The sequence below is a fragment of the Coloeus monedula genome (genome assembly GCF_965178545.1).
Source record: "Coloeus monedula genome assembly, chromosome: 14".
Classification (NCBI taxonomy): Eukaryota; Metazoa; Chordata; class Aves; order Passeriformes; family Corvidae; genus Coloeus; species Coloeus monedula.
The window spans coordinates 15502576-15520252 of NC_138794.1; the positions used below are offsets into that span (position 1 = coordinate 15502576).

At 41.9% G+C, this 17677-nt stretch overlaps 1 protein-coding gene across 2 annotated transcripts; it reads left to right on the forward strand.

Annotated features, from left to right (window-relative positions):
• Positions 1–659: 659 nt before the first annotated feature.
• On the forward strand, positions 660–17511 carry FAN1 (FANCD2 and FANCI associated nuclease 1). Of its 2 annotated transcripts, none has more exons than XM_082291089.1 (14): positions 660–714; positions 1624–3048; positions 5696–5836; positions 6328–6523; positions 6835–7068; positions 7530–7661; positions 8754–8862; positions 9590–9709; positions 10136–10300; positions 11173–11341; positions 14024–14127; positions 15504–15698; positions 16082–16210; positions 17049–17511. In XM_082291089.1, the coding sequence occupies exons 2-14, from the start codon at positions 1746–1748 to the stop codon at positions 17184–17186; spliced, it is 3135 nt and encodes a 1044-aa protein (XP_082147215.1). In that variant the 5' UTR covers positions 660–714; positions 1624–1745; the 3' UTR covers positions 17187–17511. The 2 variants fall into 2 exon arrangements, with proteins under 2 accessions (XP_082147215.1, XP_082147216.1); XM_082291090.1 differs by having other exon boundaries at positions 6373–6523.
• Positions 17512–17677: the final 166 nt, after the last annotated feature.

Here is a 17677-nt window from a genome sequence, read left to right on the forward strand (position 1 = left end):
TGAGGTGATGTTCAGACAGTTTCCTGTAGATTTTACTTATATTTTCTACCATAGACCTCTGATTTATTCCAAAAAGAAAGGTTTTTGTTGTGGGCAGATATACAATCATGTACAATACTTGACATATGCTGTGACTCTACAGTCTCTTCAATCTATAGCCCATAGCTTTGTATCTGCTGTTGTAATAGCTCTGTATCTCTAGCAGGAGTAACTGCGTTTATTGAAGAATTTAAGATGTACCCAGGCATTTAAATTACAGAAATTATATTGTGAAATCATGATTGGGAGAGAGGGAGGACACAAAAGGTTTTTAAGCCTGTGGGAACCCAGAGCTAGGAACTGGCTTAGACTAATAACTTAGACTGAATCCCAGAATGGTTTGGGTTGGAAGGGACCAGAGTTGGGTCATCTGGTCCACCCTCCCTGCTCAAGCAGGGTCATGCCAGAGTGCATGGCACAGGATTGTTATGCCCCGGTACACCTCAATTGTTTTCCACGCGTTGTCATAAAAGAAAATTCTAAATCTGAGGAGAGCACGGTGTTTACAACAGCGCTCGCTCTGCGTGAGGGAGCGTGCAGAGCGCGCTGCCCGCCATCGGCGCTGCATTGCTCAGGCCTGGCGGCGGGCGGGGAGCGGCGGCGGCCCCGGCCCGGCCCCTCACGGCGCGGCCCGAGCCCGCACGGCCCCGGGAGAGACGCGCGGCTGCGGCGCCGGTGCGTGGGGAAGGGCGGAAAGGCGGGCCGGGCCGGGCGGGCTGTGGGGGGCTCCGCCTGGGCTCCTGTCCCCGGGGACACGGCCGGTCGAGGGGGGGTCCTGGCGCGGGGAGGGGCGGTGGCGGGAGCGGGGCAGGCCGGCAAAGGGCGGGCACGTTTGGATGGCAGCACCAGGAATGACTTGGGAACCTGGGCCCCGCCGTCCGGAACACCTGGAGAGCGGCCTGGCGCCCCGGCCCTGGCAGAGCTCAGCCCGGCCGCACCACGGGCTCGGGCAGGCACAGCAGCCGTGAGGGTGAGGGCTGCAGGGCAGCCTGGTGTGCTCTGGAAACGAGTACTTGGCGCCGAAAATAGTCTCTCAGTAGCAGACAAGACAATGATAAAATGTTCCCAGCGACAGGACGAGGAGCAATGGCCATAAACTAAACCACAAGAAGTTTCACCTCAGCATGAGGAAGAACTTCACACTGAGGGTGGCAGAGCACTGGAACAGCTGCTCAGGGAGGACGTGGTCTCCCTCTCTGGAGACATTCCAAACCCACCTGGATGCGTTCTCTGTGTTAACTGCTCCAGGTGACCCTGCCTGGGCAGGGGGGCTGGACTGGATGATCTCCAAAGGTGCCTTCCAACCCTGACTGTTCTGTGAATATTAGAGAACTTGCCTATTTGAATTCCAGGTTCACTTGCTGATGTAAATGCGGACTTGAGGTTAATTTTCCATTTATTGTGCCATTTAAAGGCACCTGCAGTGCTCAGCTTGCTTGTGGTATGCTTCTCTGCCTGGTGAGGCAAGCTAAAGGACAGTAGCATTGTAAGTTAAGGATTGCTTCACTTCTCCACTTCTATACGTCTTGGTTGCATCTAGTACCTTAGAAGACCACTCATTCAATGTATTTTTTTTTCTTGAAGGCATGTCAGAGGATTACAGATGGGAAAGGAAAAGCCAAGAAAAGTCTTTTAAGTATTATAAAATAAAGAAATATGCCCTGAATTGACTTGTCTGTGCAATGTAATTGCTGTGAAGTTTTGTGATGGCAGAAGCTAGGTCTTCAGGAATCAAAAGATCCCAAATAAGTTTGTCACTCAGTAAAAATAAGAAGAAAAAAGAAACAACAAAAAAAGTGGAAACTACAGGAACACCATCTACACCTTCAGCATCATCCTCTATTACTTCCTTTTTTAACAATGTCCCCCCTGCCAAAATTAGCTGTCCCATGTGTGGGCAATTGGTGCCAAGATATGGAATAAATAAGCACATTGATGAAACATGTCAGAGAAACTGTGGTGAGATTGGTGCCATTGATGCTACACTGAATTCTTTTAGGAATAAGAGTCCCCCAGCTGCAAATCTGAGCATTACTTCCAGCTCATATTTTTCAAAAAACCTCTTAAATCTAGAAACAAGTCCTTCCAAAAGTAATTTATCGAAAGCAGGAGGGAGTGCAGCACAACAGACTAGTCCTTATTTTAACAATAATACTTCAGTCTTTAGTGTTAACAATGAATCACAGGCTCACACAGTTAAAATAGTCTCCTTGGGAAGCTTGTCTTCAAAACTGTCCAGAAGACGCTGTCTCCAGGGAGGAAAACAGGTCTTGTATGAAGAGATCAACTCTTCGCCTCCAGCCATTCACAGTGGCTGTAGAAGTGCTGCAGCACACGACGATGACGAGATTGATGCTGGGCAGAGTTCTCAGAAAGAAAATCAGCCTTCTCAGAGAGAGCACCAGGAACAAAATTTTTCAAAGAGGGAGCCTGAATTTCAAAACGAAATAAACAAATGTAATCAAGAAGACCTTGTGGATATGGTTCAGGTACCTTTACTGGCTGGTAACAGTAATGACAAAAGGTTCCCATCTGATACAAGGAGCACCAAAGCAGAAAGCAGGTCTGAAGGTGTGATTCTTAGTCCTGATAAATTTGAAACATCTCTAGCCATCCATACTTCAGCAGACCCAACCAGTAATTTGGAAGTCGAGACTCAGCCTCACACTAAAGTTACTCCTTCTTCAAAGACAGAAGTGAACTGTGGGACAGAAAATTGCTTTAGCAGGGACAATGTAGAGATACTTCCTGTGGAAGTTCTTGAAGACTTTAAGAATGAAATGAACCATACTTCGTTAGAAACTGTGGAAAAGGTAGAATCTCAGGATTCCACCGGGGACATTCTAGACAAAATAGATGAGGTCCTCTCTGTGCCCAGCTCTCCTGGTCACCCATACTACCTCCAGAATTTTTTAGTAGTGCTGCGAGCCGTATTGGAGAATGAAGATGACATCAGACTATTTAATGAGCAGGATTTGAACATTATAACCAAGTTCTACAAATTATCAGGTATCTTTTTTAAAAAAATGCGTTTCCACATTACCTCTTGTAGAGAGCATTGTTACATAGTTTTATGTGAGAAGTGCTATATGAATTGATAATTTAATTTGATGAATTCCTTAAGGGAAGAAGCTCCTTTTTCTCAGGAGATATACCCCTCAGTGGCTTTCTGTAGATAAACTCTCCTAATGTTGTTAGGTACAGCTCCTGAGAGAATGGGGGGACACAGCCTCACACAGCCCTCCCAGCAGCCTGGCTTGCACAGCTTAATGGATCTGAGCTGGCCATGGACACAAGCAGCCAAACCGGGGGGGGGGGGGCGGGTCTGCAGAGCCCATTGGTGCACTCCAGGCCATGAGAATATTACAGTGGTGACATCTTGGAGCTTGGTAATGCCTTGTTTATCTTGTGATAGTTAAAAGGGGAATATATAAAGAAAGGAAGCAACAAAGGTCTTGTTACTGGCTCTCTGAGGCAAGCAGTAGGTGCACATCATTTGCATCCATAGATCCAGGAATAAACTCACAGTTAGGCCAGTATACAGGCATTGGCTACTTTGACAAATACTAAAAGAGATGCTCAGCATATACCTTCCCCATTTCCACATTCCCTTCCCTGTCGCTGTTTTACCGAGAACCGGCGAGAAACAACACAATCCAATCCAAGGAGAAAAGGGAATTATTTTATTATTTACACGCTAGGTTATATATCTTTGTATATGAGAGAGTATGATATGATTGGTCACTTGACCAGCCACCCCCTAGAGGGATTGGCTGAGGTTCTCCAACACCCATTCAGTATTTTTTCCAGAGTACCAAAACAAGGCTGGAAAACAAACCCAGGTGCAAGATATAGTAGTAGTTTACAAAACCATCTTTCCCTGTTTCTCAGCTAAAGCATGAGAAAGAAAAACTTCACAAAGTGCTTCAGCAACTGTTCTCAGCTAGCTGTATGAGAAAGAAACTTCATAAAATGCAAAGGCAGCTGGAAAATTCCTCTGCTCCTGCTTTTTAGCATCCACACTTCCCTGGATGTGAACAACACTGATCAGTAACAGGAGCTTGTTATGTTAAATAAAAGAACTGCTTGTTTCTCTTTCAGTAGTGTGATTCCAGAATTCCCCTCTCATGGGAGTTGGGAATACAGAAAGAATTACTGCAAAGTGGTGCTGATAATCACTGGATGTGAGGATCACAGATAAAAAATCTCTCTTTGCAGGGTAGGAAAGATGCAGCAATTGAGCTGTGAGAAGTGAGAGGATAGCACTAAGTCAGTAGATAACAAATCCTGGACAACTGACAGATGGATGTCGTTGCCTTCAAGAAATACCAGGCAGGATACTTTAAAAGCTCAGGTAGATGAGTTATCTGTCCCACATTAGAAGTTTCTACCTAAGCAAGTGTCATCTTTCAGTTATCATAACACAAAAAATCCCATAATACCTGCTTAGTACTATGAGGTTGCTTCAATATAGGTATTTTCAGTATTTAATTATTTTCTGCTGAAATGTCTACTATTCTTCAGTGAATAATGTGAGTGTAAGTTTATGAAGCTTATTATGAAATTATTATTGGAGCCCTAGTTTGGTCACTTCCATGGTGTGGGGAAAGAATGTCCATGTGTTAACCCTTTTCCTTTCTCCAGAATGATAAAAACTGGGGACAGACTTTAAAGGAGTTATAACCCCACAGAGAAAATGACAGACTTATATGTCTGAATGTAGTTCTGTCAGTGAATTGATCCTGGAAAAGTTCTATTAAAGAAAAGACTGAAAAAGCCTTCTAAGGACAGGAGAATGGTTAAATGAACTTATAATGTTTATCTGCCATTTCTTAAGTATGCCTAGGCCTGCTAGTGTTTCAGTGTCTTTTTATTAATGATCAGTTTCAGTTAAGCAGCAGCAGCAGACGGGTAAAAAATTTAGAAGTTAATGGGAGTTGAATGAAGTACTCAGAAGGTTGTTGAATGTAGTAACAATAGCTAGACTATTTTCAGCTAAAATTTAATAAGCTATTTTGTTGAATTTCAGCATCGTTAGTATTTAAAAAGTCTTTTTAAAAGGTACTTTAAAAGAATATTTCCCTGATAAAATCAAATGATCAGGAGGTTTTTTCTCATTGTTTTCAGTAGATATATTTGTAAAATTAGGCTTATCTTTGGAAAAATAAGAATCTGAAGAATGCTGCACGAAGAGGTGTTCTGTGATTATGACATTATTCTGTCAGACTACAGCTTCTTTTGTTCCCCAGCATGAAATATTTGGTTATTGAATGACTGGTTAAGAAAGCAAAAAGACCTATTTAACATCACAGTATGCAGGGTTGAAAAATGAAGTTGTCTTTTTCTTTAAAACAAAATATTTCTTGAAGCGTAAGCATGTCAAAATGAATTTTAGTAATGTACATTGCCTACAAAATATGTTGTAATACTTTTCCACCTACAAAACTTAAAGATTCTAATAAACTTATTAATTACTTGGAAAGGTAAGTCCTGGTATTTTATCAAGTCTCCTTGCAGAACATGGGGAGATTTAAAATGTGTTTTAGAGAGTACCTGCATCATAGTAATTTTTCTGGTTAAGGTGGTGATTGTGCCTAGTACTGTGTTGAGAATTTACTCTTCTTTCTGTCCTTCCCTGTTTTAAATAAATTTGCAGTTGGTGGGCAGAAATTATATGTGAGACTTTTTCAACGCAAGCTGAACTGGTTAAAGGTGAACAAAATAGAGTACGAAGAGATAAGTGTGGATTTGTCACCAATAATTGAAGAACTGGCTGAAGCCAGATTTCTACAAACAGGTAAGGCCAGCATCAATAAACCTTTAAAATACTACAAATAAAATCTGCAGTTTTGTCTTGTTAGAGTTCAATGCACTACATGCTTGTCCGTGCCTTGGGAAGAGAATAGAGGTGCAGAATAAAGGCTTCAGGTAGATGAGTGGTCTTGTGAAAATACAGACAGTGCAAATTAGATGATAGAGAAGACCAGTTTTTCTGAACAGCTTTTTTTTTTTTTTTGTAACTCAACAGATTTTTTAATCTTTGCTGTTGCTTTGAAGTTGTAAAGGGTGTTCTTTTTCTGATTCTTCCATTCCTTCAAAGCAGACCTGTGAAAAGGTCCAGAAGAAGATCCAGAAGAATTTCAGGGTGAACCAGATAGCATTGATAATACATTTTTGAAGAACCTAAATCATTAGATTAGTACTAGATTGTATGAATGTACTGTGAGCTGTTGCTTGAGGGTATGTGTGTAACATAGAATGAATATATGTGGATAATTTTACTTTTAGAATCTGAATTGGAAGACCTATATGAAGGGTTGGATTTGCTTTCAGCCCCTGAGCTAAAAACACTGGCAAAGATCTTTCACTTGCCAAACCCAAACGGTCAGAAACAGCAACTTGTGGATGATTTTCTGAGGCTGTCAAAGCAGCGTTCGATCTTCAGTAGGAGCCAGGCTGGTGTTGGGACAGTGATTTTAAAAAGGTAAATGCTTACAGTTACATTTTGAAGGTGAGTGGAAGTTGTGCTTCAAATGACTGAAATCTAGATGCCTTTTCAAGAGAGGAATGCATTTAGTAAATTTATTTAAAAAAAAGGGCAGCCTTATATTTCAATTCACAGTGAGTCAAAGTAAATACTAGACTCTATAGTCTCTCTGCTTCTTTCAAGGAAAATCAAGTTTATGCATTAATTGGCTTGAAAAAAAGTTATTCTCATACTTCATTCAGTTTATTTTAGTTTTTACAAGTGATGGTAAAAAACATTTGTTATAATAATTTTATTTGTCCTTCCAGGGTGAAGGACCTGGCTGGAAAATGTGTCAGGGTCTGCAAAGGCCCTCGGGCTGTCTTTTCTCGAGTTCTGCTGCTGTTTTCACTGCCTGAGTCACTGGAAGAGGAAGAAGCTGGCAGTGCTGGGCAAGGCCTGCTCTCCACAGTCCTTAGGGCTAACATGGGGCATATGGTGTTCCCCAGTTACACAGTATACAGGAAAACACAGGTCTTCCAGGACAGAGAGGATCTTATCAGGTAAGGAGAGCTTTGGCAGCTTGGGAATCTGTTCTAGAAAAGCTTTACTGCAGCACTTGTGCAGGCAAATAAGAATTCAAATGTAGAATTCCAGATGTATATGTGTAGAAGTGTTAATTTTGCAATGATTTTAAATACAATTTTGTATTGAGGTAGGACTTGTAATTCACAGTGGCTTGCATTTCGAGCCAAAATAGCATATTTATTTGCTTCATGATCATCTTATGAAAGCAGTTTCTTCATTTGCTGTGCTGCTTAGGAACTAAACAAAAATTATATTCTCTAGTATTAAGGAAATTTAAACACCATGTACCCTGCTAGTTTAAAGTCTGCTAATCCTACAAGATTAAGAATAAAGATGGCTACATGTTTTAATGTCTTTGGAGACTGGAAGGGAAGAATTTCTTTCAGCTGTAGATGCTTTTTAAGCTTAATAAAATTGTTGTGGTTTTTTACCACAGGTATGCAACTGCTGTTCATCTGTCAAATGATATAGCTGCTGCAATGGTGAATGGGAACTGGGAAGAAGCTAATCAGATGTATTTGTGTGCTAAAGAAACCTGGAGCGAACTGAAGAATCATCCCTCTTTGAGGTAGTGAACTGGAAACTGGCCTAGTGTTTGCAGGAAGCTGTTAAGTGTATTATCTTACCTTGGGTACTTTTCCTTTTGAGAGAGGCTTATGTTATTTAAGCCTGATAAAGCTAGAGACTTTAACGTTCTTGAAAGCTGGGAACTTCCTGATTGTTTGTTTAGCTTTTAAGTTAATATATGATAAGACCTTTTTTATAAAATCTTGGGAAAGAGTTGGTAGGCATGGATAAAGCACTAAAACAGTTCTGTTCTATGTGCCAGTGCATGAGAACAACAGCCTTATTTTTCCCTTGTCATAGTATTTTTTATGACTTTCAAACAAATGGCAATAAGCAGAAATTAAAATTGACTGTGGACAAAAGGATGTTGCAAATGTTATGGGAAAACATGCTGGGTTATTCACGTCTTTAGATTTCCAAGTGGGTGTTGCTCAGGAAATGTTACTGAATATCTGAGAACTGAAATAACATGTATTGGATATGAAGCGTTCTTCATCAGTTTTTCTTTTAATTATTTTGTTTTCTGGCTTAATGATACACCACAAGTTAAAGCCTTATGTTTGGCATGATATTCAGTTCCATGTGAACTGATTTAAAATAGTATTCATAGAGGGTCATTGGGAGGTCTGTTCCATTTTACACTGAAGACAGTGGAAAAATCTATTTTGATTTGAAACACAGAGGTGCCTACTGAAAAGATGTTAGTCTTCTTTTATGGCAGGAAATTCCTGTTCTAGACTTCTTCTTTTATCCAGCTTTGTTTCTGAAGTTCAACTTCTGACTTATGAGAATAAGTTGGTAACAAAATATGATGTAATAAGTTACTGTTTTGCATCTGTTGTAAAACTGATTAACTGATAATTTCACTGGTGTTGAAACTAAAATACGCTGTGCAAGTGCTGCTCCCTAAGCCAAACTATTGCCTTACCTTTGGGTTCTTGACTTTGCAGCTGGGATACTCATTTCAGATCAATTTGGATATATAAGGCATTTAATTTTTATAAGTGCTTTAGATATAAGTATTCTTAGTAAAAGAATTTTATTAATTTAAAGTGCTGTAATTAAATGGATCTGAGCTGCTCTTATTTTTCAGCTATCACAGAGTTTTACCTGATTACCTGCGACGTTTCACGGTTGGCTGGGTGTACACAAGAATCCTTTCTCAAGGAGTTGAAATTCTGCAGAGACTTCACAAGTATAAGGTGAAGTGGTGAAGTGAATAGGAATATGTGCTTAAATTTTTGTACATTGTTTTACATTTCTGATATGGCTGGAAAATGGTGGTAATGTTTGCCAGGGCTTGCTGCAGTTCTAGTAACAAGTTACTTTTAAGGGAAAAGAGCCCTTTTTTTTTGTGCTGCTCTAGAAAGTTAAATTTTTTTGATTTTTGCTTATGCATTGAAGATTTACCATATATAATACACGATAAGACTATTGCTGAGATATGCTTCTTTCATTATTTAAAGATACCTGTGTTTCACTAGATTTGGCTATTGCTTTTAAATAAGAAAAATCTTGAAAGAGAATTCTTCCAGAAATCCCTGCCTCTTCCTTGGGGGCTAACATCTCCAAAGGCCTGTGATTTACATGTTAAAACAAATCAGATTATTCTGAAGACTTCACCTCTGCAAAAAAGCAACAAGTAACACTTAGATATTTTTTATATACAATGAGAAATACAGAAAGGATAAAAATACTGTATTTTTGGCAGCTAACCTTTAAGTTTACAAAAAAATGTCTGTATTCTAGTGTTTTTAAGATACGCATATGCATCAGAAACAGGTATATTGGGTAATGGAGTAAAAAGTAGGTTTGGATTGTCCAGAGACAAAGTTTCTGTAGTATTCATTAATTAGAAGGGGAAGTGACAAGCTAACTTGAACTTGGTTTTGTAAGCCAGTTAATAAAGGTACAATCCCATTGCTACAGGAAGCAGTGCAGCAGCTGCAGAGCCTCCTGGCCCAGGATGTGTACTGTGCTGACAGCAGAGGGAGATGGTGGGATCGGCTGGCTCTGAATTTACATCAGCACTTGAAAAACATTAAGAAGGTATCTTCACAACTGCTGCTGGAAAGCTGGAAACACTGCAGGCATTGTCTGAAAACATTAAAAAAATATTTCTTATGGAAAGAACAGTGGAGTAGAGTCTCCTAAAAATGCAGATATTGGTAGAAATCCCAAGGTCAGACAACCAGTTTCTCCTAGGAAAATTAATCCACTTCTTTAATCTTATACTGATTAGTAGAAATGAAGAGGACTTTTTTTTACTGTACTAGTGTAAATTTGAATCCAGAAGCCTCCTTGCAAAATGTTACTCGTTGGTTAGAGCTCTACTACATCAGTTGGCAAGGTGGCCCTGTCCTGTATGCTCGTTTTTACACTCACATGTTTGTGCTCCTTCAGTCAATTGCTCTTGAACAGAGAGGTGTGCAGAGATCTCTGTAAATTGTTGTTTGTCCCCTTGCTCTTTGCCAGGCCATTGGCTGCATCCGCAGAGGGCTGGCAGACCCGGCCGTGCGCACCGGTCACCGCCTGTCCCTGTGCCAGCGCGCCCTGCGCATCAAAGACTCCCCCAGCTGCAAGCAGTTCCAGGGCCTGCTGCAGGACCTGCCCCTCCTCACTGTGGAGGATGTGACACATGTAAGCAAGGGAGCAGCAACTTGTGAGCTCCTTTTACTTCTGACAAGGAAAAATAATCTGGGAGACTTGTTACATTTGTACACCAGTCTCTGACTGACATGCTTCAGGAAAAGGAATACAAATGTGTTTCTAAAACAAAAGCCTTTTGTAATCCATTGCTTCTACACTGGTCAGCTTCTTGTCTGAAGTTAGTCAGCTGTACACTGATCTAATTTGCATTGCTTTATATGTGTTATGGGTGTGATCAGCCATAAACTCCACTAATTTATCAGTAATGCCCTCAGAGCCTTTCTGTCTGAAGAGTCTGATCAGATCAGTGCTTTGTCTCTGGTGGCTGCAGGCCAAGCATTCTGTGTGCTAGAAAAAGTGATAGTAACCTTAGCATAGTGTCAACATTAGAATAATGGCTGAAAAAAAATGCCAGCATTCTTTTCGGAACTTTTGGGAGTTAACACGCTCTAAATATGTGCTGTGCAAGTATTCAGTGTGGTGCGCTTGCATCATATTAGAATGGATTTTTAAAAAATCTTCCATGCCATTGTAAAGGTAATTCTGTCTGGACAAAATCAGAGCAGAGCCGCACTTCCTCTCTCAGTCTCCTCAGTCTTCTGTATTTTAGCTCCTGGTCCTGCATATAGAAAGGCTACATTCCCATCTGCCCAGCATTTTTGCTAGACATTTGTTTTCTGAAAAATGTGCCAGTTTATGAAAGCTAAACAGGATGATTTCACAGGAATAGCAGGTTAAGTTTTATTCAGTTGATTTTTGGAAACAAATCTAGTTCTGATTTTAAGAAAACTGAAAAGGGGGTTTTGGGCTAAAGCTTTTTTAACATGATGATGCAAAGTAACCAAATGTTTTCATATGTTCAGGTTACAATTAGTGGAAAGATGTGTCCTCAGATGGGAATGGGAAAATCTGTGTTTCTCGTGGAGGATATTGGTGATGGAGAAGGAGGCGAAGACTGCAGTGTATCCACTGTCATGTGCTCAGTGGAGGAGCTGGCATTAACTCATTACAGGAGGAATGGTTTCGATCAGGGTAACAGCGCTGTTGGTTTGGGGATATTTTACGGTGAAATAACTGTGGGAGTAAAGAAACTATTTACTAATCAGTTTACTTAATAGACCAGTTTTAGCTGATTTCATTACACCAGATTCTGTTTCCTTCCCAAGCACCTCTAATACATCGTTTCCTTACCAAAGTGCTCTAACGTATATTTTCAACCTGACCTGCTTCCTGGCCTTTAATGATTTGCTGCCTTCATTTACCAAAGGTGGTTTTGAAATGTATTAGGAAAACCCCAGTGTTTTTTCTTCATCTACACAGAAAATCACTTATTTTGTCTTTCTTACCATTGAACAAAGAAGGCAAAATGCTAGCATTATCATTTATGGGAGTGTCACTAAGGAAATGTAAACCTCCACTGATTTTTGGTACTAGATGTCCATGAAAACAGTATATACCAATAGCACAACACTGCAGGATTTTTTGGAAAGACTCTATTAGTAGTTGTTTGTGTATTTTTACAAATGTGTATTTTAGTAGCTGTGAAAAGCCATTGACCAGTAAGAACAGATAGGTCTGTTTTACAGGAAAAAAGTGAAATACAAAAAGGTATGCAGGTTATTTTTAAAGGTAAAATTTGTATTTTTCTATAAAATATATATTTTAATATAGTTTTATTTTACTGATATGTTCCCAAATACTGTTGGAGCAAAAGTGGCTATGTCAGAAAAGGGTAAATAGGGAGGGGACAATGTTTAGAATTTGGGAGAATTGTGCTGAAATCCCCACTCAGTTCCTCCCACCCACTCACCATTAGTCTTCTTGGCTAAATACAGTTCTGAGCATGCAGTGGCCATGTGTGATTTAGTGATGATCCAGAATTCCCATTCCAGCTCCATGCACACACCCCAACACACACATGCTCCCCCTCGTATGTATGAGGTATCATGCATGTATAATACATATATATATATACACACAATACTATTCATTACATAGTGTATAATAACGTATACATTCTGGGATGTGTATGTATGACGTAACGATGCTTACACTACTATAGATAATATATTGTACTAACAGACTAACAACAAACAAAGATCACAGAGTGGCTGAACTTGACAGAGAGTTCTGGGGGTCATCTTGTCCAACCCTCAGCTCAAGAGCCCACTCTTCCAGACCATGTCCAGCTTTACAGTATCCCCAAGGAGGGTGACTCCACAGCCTTTCTGGGCAGCCTGTGCCAGTGCTTCATCACCTTCACAGTGAAAAAGTGTTTCCTTGTGTTTGCATTTATATACATATATATATTCATACATCTCTATGTCTCCCTATGTTCACATTAATATGTATGTTCATACATATACATAGAAATGTTCACATAGAAACACAAAATGGTTAAGGTTGGAAGGGCCCACAGTGGCGTCATGTGGTCCAACCCTGCTCAAGCAGAGCCATTCCAGGGCACATGGCACAGGATTGCTGTGGAATAGCTCCAGTGAGGGAGACTCCACAGCCCCTCTGGCAGCCTGTTCAGTGCACAGCACTTGACTGTACAAGGCAGTCACGTTCATCAGGCGTTGTTTAGCTGTAGTGAATCCATGCTGACCACTCGCGATCACCTTCTTGTCATCCATGTGATAGAGATGGCTCCCAGAATGAGGCACTCTGTCAGCTTTCCGGGGGCTGAGGTGAGGCCTGACTGGCCAGGAGTTCCCTGGGTCCTCCTTTCCCTTTTTGAAGAATGGGGTGACATTTGCTTTCTTCTGGCACCTCTCCTGATGGCCACCACCTTCCAAAGATGATGGTGAGTAGCCTCACCATGGTGTCTGCCTGCTCTGGGTGCATGCCTCAGGGTGCACCTCTGGGTGCATCCCTCAGGGCCCATGGACTCGTGGATGTCACGTTTGCCCTCGTGTTCTCTAAGCCAGTCCTCCTGAACCAAGGAAAGGTCTTCCAAATTCCTTTCCCCAAGTCTCCTGGGTCAGAGATCCCTGAGAGCCGGTCTTGGCAGTGAAGACCAATGCAAGGAAGGTGTTCCAGAACCCTGCCCTCTGTGTCCCCTGTTGCCAGGCCCCCCCTCCATTTAGCTGCAGGCCCACATTAGCCTGAGTTTTCCTTTTGGTGTTGCGGTATTTGAAGAAGCTCTCCTTGGTGTCCTTGATGTGTTGTTTTGACATGCTCATATGTGTGCATGAATATATATACACATATGGGGCACATGTATACATGCATGAACACATATGTATTTACATATAAAATATGTTTACATATATAAGGCATAATATATAATATTTACAATAAAATAGAACAGCTATATAGAATAATGTTTGATAATGATAGACAAGATGTAATTATATACTATAAATATATATCATGTTTTTAATATATATTATTATCCATATTGTATTTTTTTTAATGTTAAAAAAGTGTATTTAAAATTTGTCAGAGTTAGCCCAGTAAGCCTTGTGGGAGCCAGGGCAGGGATGGCAGCTGTGCTGCAGCTGAAGTTCCCTGGCCTGGGAGCAGCAGGCTTGGGGAATGGGGCAGGAATGAACTGCATTTGCAGCTGCAGTGAGAATGTGTGCTGACACCAGCTGGCCATGAACCTGAACATGGCATGTTTCTGCTTTGGGTTGTGATGGCTCAGTACCTCTTCATATGACATTGCTGTAGAAATTAATGTTTCCATTTTTATTAAATTCTGCCCTTTAGGTATTCATGGAGAAGGCTCAACATTTATTACACTGTATGGGATTCTAATGTGGGATATCATTTTCATGGATGACATACCTGATGTGTTCAGAAATTCCTATCAGGTAATTTTGAAAGGCTTTCTTTGGTTAATTTATTTGCCCATTGCTGTAGATTTAGTAACCATGTTAAAATCTTACTTGGGATTAGATTAACATTTTATTCTGAGGGACTTTCCAGACAGACCTTGGTGGTCCCTTCATTTTATTATTTGTTACATTTGGTTTATTACCAAGGGCCCCCTCAGTAACCAGTTGTTGTGTCAGGCTGGATTCACAGTCAGAGAGGGTGGGATTACTCTGGCTAAATGCTTGTGTCCTGTAGCTGAGCTCACTGGGCAAGGTGTCCTTTATAGTCAGTGGAGAAATAGTGCTATGCCACAGCCTTGTTCCTCTTGTTGGAAGATGGCGTATTCCACTGGAAAAAAAAATAGTCTGTTTCTTTTCAATAGCCTTATTTTTAAACTCGGGTTTGTTAACACCCCTACCCACCTCACTCCACCATTTTTTTGGGATCATCCCTCGTTTTTGACAAAGAAGCAAGCAAACAACATTACACAGCCCTCTCCAACAACTCCCTGTAACACCCTAAGGTCAACAATTCCAGGTGGTCTTGTGGCTTTATTTTTCTTCACCATCTGAAGCAGAAGTCCTTGTGGCTGAGCTGAAAACCACCAGGCTCACAGGGAGGACGGGAAGGGGACAGCTGTAACTCCAAAGGCCATACAAAACTGTGAAATGGAATTCATACAAATAGCTCTTCTTGTTGTCCTTATTAATGCAGAGCAAAGCTATCATGATCCTCAGGCATAAACAATGATGAGCTGACAGCTCACACCTGATTCTCTTGGTCGTTCCTAGGCTGTATTTTCCTGGGATTATGTGTGGCAGCCATTTTTGTAAGGCTGTTTCCTAAGCACTCTGCACTTGCTTTTGGAAAGCTGCCGTGGCTCTTGGGCCCTGCCTGTTCAGCAGCAGTCAAAGCTGAATTGCTGCAGGGGCTTTTTACACCCTGAGTGTTCAGCACTGTCTGGGGCTCTTCCTGTGGGTGCTGGAGGATGAAGCCCCAGCTTCATCACAGCTTTGTTCTTTCACCTCAAACGGCTCACTGTGCCTGAGCAGTCTTGATCCCACCTGGAACGTTACTGCAGAGTGCTGGGAATGCACAGAATTCTTTGTTAAAGGAAACCTCTGTCTAGAGTTCAAAACAACAGAGCAGAGGCCGAGATGTGGCCAGTGTTTGTTGCACTGGCATTGGGTGTTAAAACATATGCAAATGTTTCCTAGTTAATAAATATTTATGTGGTGGGCATGTTCAAGATAAATCAGCTCAATGTTTGAGTGACTTTTTAGTTAAGAAAAATATGAAGTAGGACATTGTCATTCTGGGAATAGCTACTCTGCTGGCAGTTCCTCAGAGCTGTATTTGCCTTTTCATCCAGACATACCCCCTGGATTTATACACTGACAGCTTCTATGAGAACAGGAGGGCTGTCATAGAGGCCAGACTCCAGCAGCTTCACACCGCTTCCTCTGAGACACTGGCAAAGTTGGTTGCTGACGTCTGGACCAGTCAGGAGGGAAAAACAGCAGCCCTGGTTAACTGGGGACGTTTTATTTCCCTCACACAAGTCCAGGTAAGTAAGTGTTGTCCAGCATGGGCACCCCAATTAGGCTTGACATTCAGCTACTACATCTGGCCCTAGTGTGCTCACAGATTGTATTGAGGCATGGAACCATGGCAGATCAAGAGTGGTGGGAGGGAAGAATTAGGATTAGGGAGACTTTTGTTGAAGCCTCTGGACAGGTACTGTTACAATATTCTCATATGGTCACTTTTCCTGCAACAGTAGCTGGGAACACAGCAGGAAAATTAATGTAGAAAACATCTAGTTAATGTTTCTTGTTATGGGAGACTAAACAAAGAACTGAGCTGGGCCATCCAATATTCTTGTGAGGGTTGGGAAATGGTTCTGCAGGAAATTAAAACCAACCCCAACTACCAAACCTTCTGTTGCAGAGCCTGGTCTCTTGCCTTGGAGGAACGTTCCTGAGCGGTGTTTTCCGGCGGCTGTCCAGGGACCTGCGGCACTGCCGGGGGGGGCTGCCCGACCTGCTCGTGTGGCGCTCCCACAGCCAGCACTTCAAGGTGTGTGGGCAGCACGGGAATACTCAGAGCGCAGTTACCTCCCCTCGTGTAAAACCTTGCACTTGTCAGCCCACACAAACTGTTAATTTCCTGTTGTGGTGCTGGAGTCAGAGCTACAGCTCAGCTGCCCAGCCCCCACGGAGCAGTGGGTGATTATCTGCTCCTCCAGCAGCTGTGCTGGAGCTTTAATGGGCGTAGGGAGAGCCAGCAACTATCAACCCTGGCTAAGGTTGGTGTAGAAAAGGTCTTTGATTAAATGTAATGTAAAGCACCTGTTGCCAATCAGCCACACACATTCTGACTGTTGGTAGCAAGGGGTTCTACTGGCACCACTTAGACAAAATCTGGACTATTTGAGTCTACAACTGTGTCAGTGTCTGCTACAGAAATTTAGTAAATAGTCATGGATGGTGCCTTGCATGGTAGGGAAATAGCTACTAGAAGACTACTGGACACCTCATCTGTTGGAGCAACTTGTTATGTGTTTATGATACAGAGCTAATAGCAGAAATTAGTTCTCTAGAACACCTAAGTTGCTGTCAGTATCAGTTGGAGCAGGTGAGGGTGCAGACAATTGATTTTTCAGTATGAGAGATCTTCATTCACCAGGGCCTCTGTCTGTGTTTTGGTGGATATTTGCTATATAAAATTTCATTCTTACAGTTAAATTTTGAAATATGGGGTAATAATTCAGCATCCACTGGACCTTGCATTGTGCTAACATCTTTTATCATTTTTGTCACAAATAAGAGCCATAAAAAAATACTTCTTCTGTGGGAGCTAATGATCCTTCAGTTCCTCCGTGGGCACACTCCTAACCATCCCCCTTTCCTTGTAGCTGGTGGAGGTGAAGGGCCCCAACGACCGCCTGTCTCCCAAACAGATGCTGTGGCTGAGCGAGCTGCACAAGCTGGGGGCTGCAGTGGAGGTTTGTCACGTGCAGGACGTCGGAGGCAAGAGCAAACGCCTCAGCTGACAGAGGCTGGATCATGTGGGTAGCTCAGGTGTTCTTAGAGGAACAGGCACCACACACACCACTGGCTGCTGCTGCTGCTTATTAAAAATAGTTTCTTCTAAAATTTTAGTTTCTTGGAACATTACTGTAGTCCTTTTAGCACAAAACATTCTAAAACATAATTAGAGAAGACTGTCAGTATGATTTACTGCGTGTCACTTTGTATTCAGAAGAACAGAGCCCTTCTCTTCCCTCCCCAATTCCTAACTTCTTCTCTGAGGTAATCTGGGGGGTTTGCCCAGTGAGGAGGAAGAGCTGCTTTCACATTGGTACCCCCTGAGAACATCTCTACAATACAGAATTTGGGACATCAGGTCCTGCTCATTTCTGTGGTGCCTGTGTGGCCCAGATTCATTATGTTGGGCAGGTCTCCTCTCAAGGTGTGAGTTCAGCCCCTTGACAGGATTGTCAGGACCAGTGTGGTTCTCTGCCTGTCCCCACTTACTACTATG

What these genes read in the sequence shown, in the direction of transcription:
- FAN1 (XM_082291089.1), top strand. Translation starts at nt 1,746, where the DNA reads ATGGCAGAAGCTAGGTCTTCAGGAATCAAAAGATCCCAAATAAGTTTG. An exon ending in CAAGTTCTACAAATTATCAG is followed by an intron (nt 3,049 to 5,695) that starts GTATCTTTTTTA and finishes ATAAATTTGCAG; the next exon opens with TTGGTGGGCAGAAATTATAT. An exon ending in AGCCAGATTTCTACAAACAG is followed by an intron (nt 5,837 to 6,327) that starts GTAAGGCCAGCA and finishes TTTTACTTTTAG; the next exon opens with AATCTGAATTGGAAGACCTA.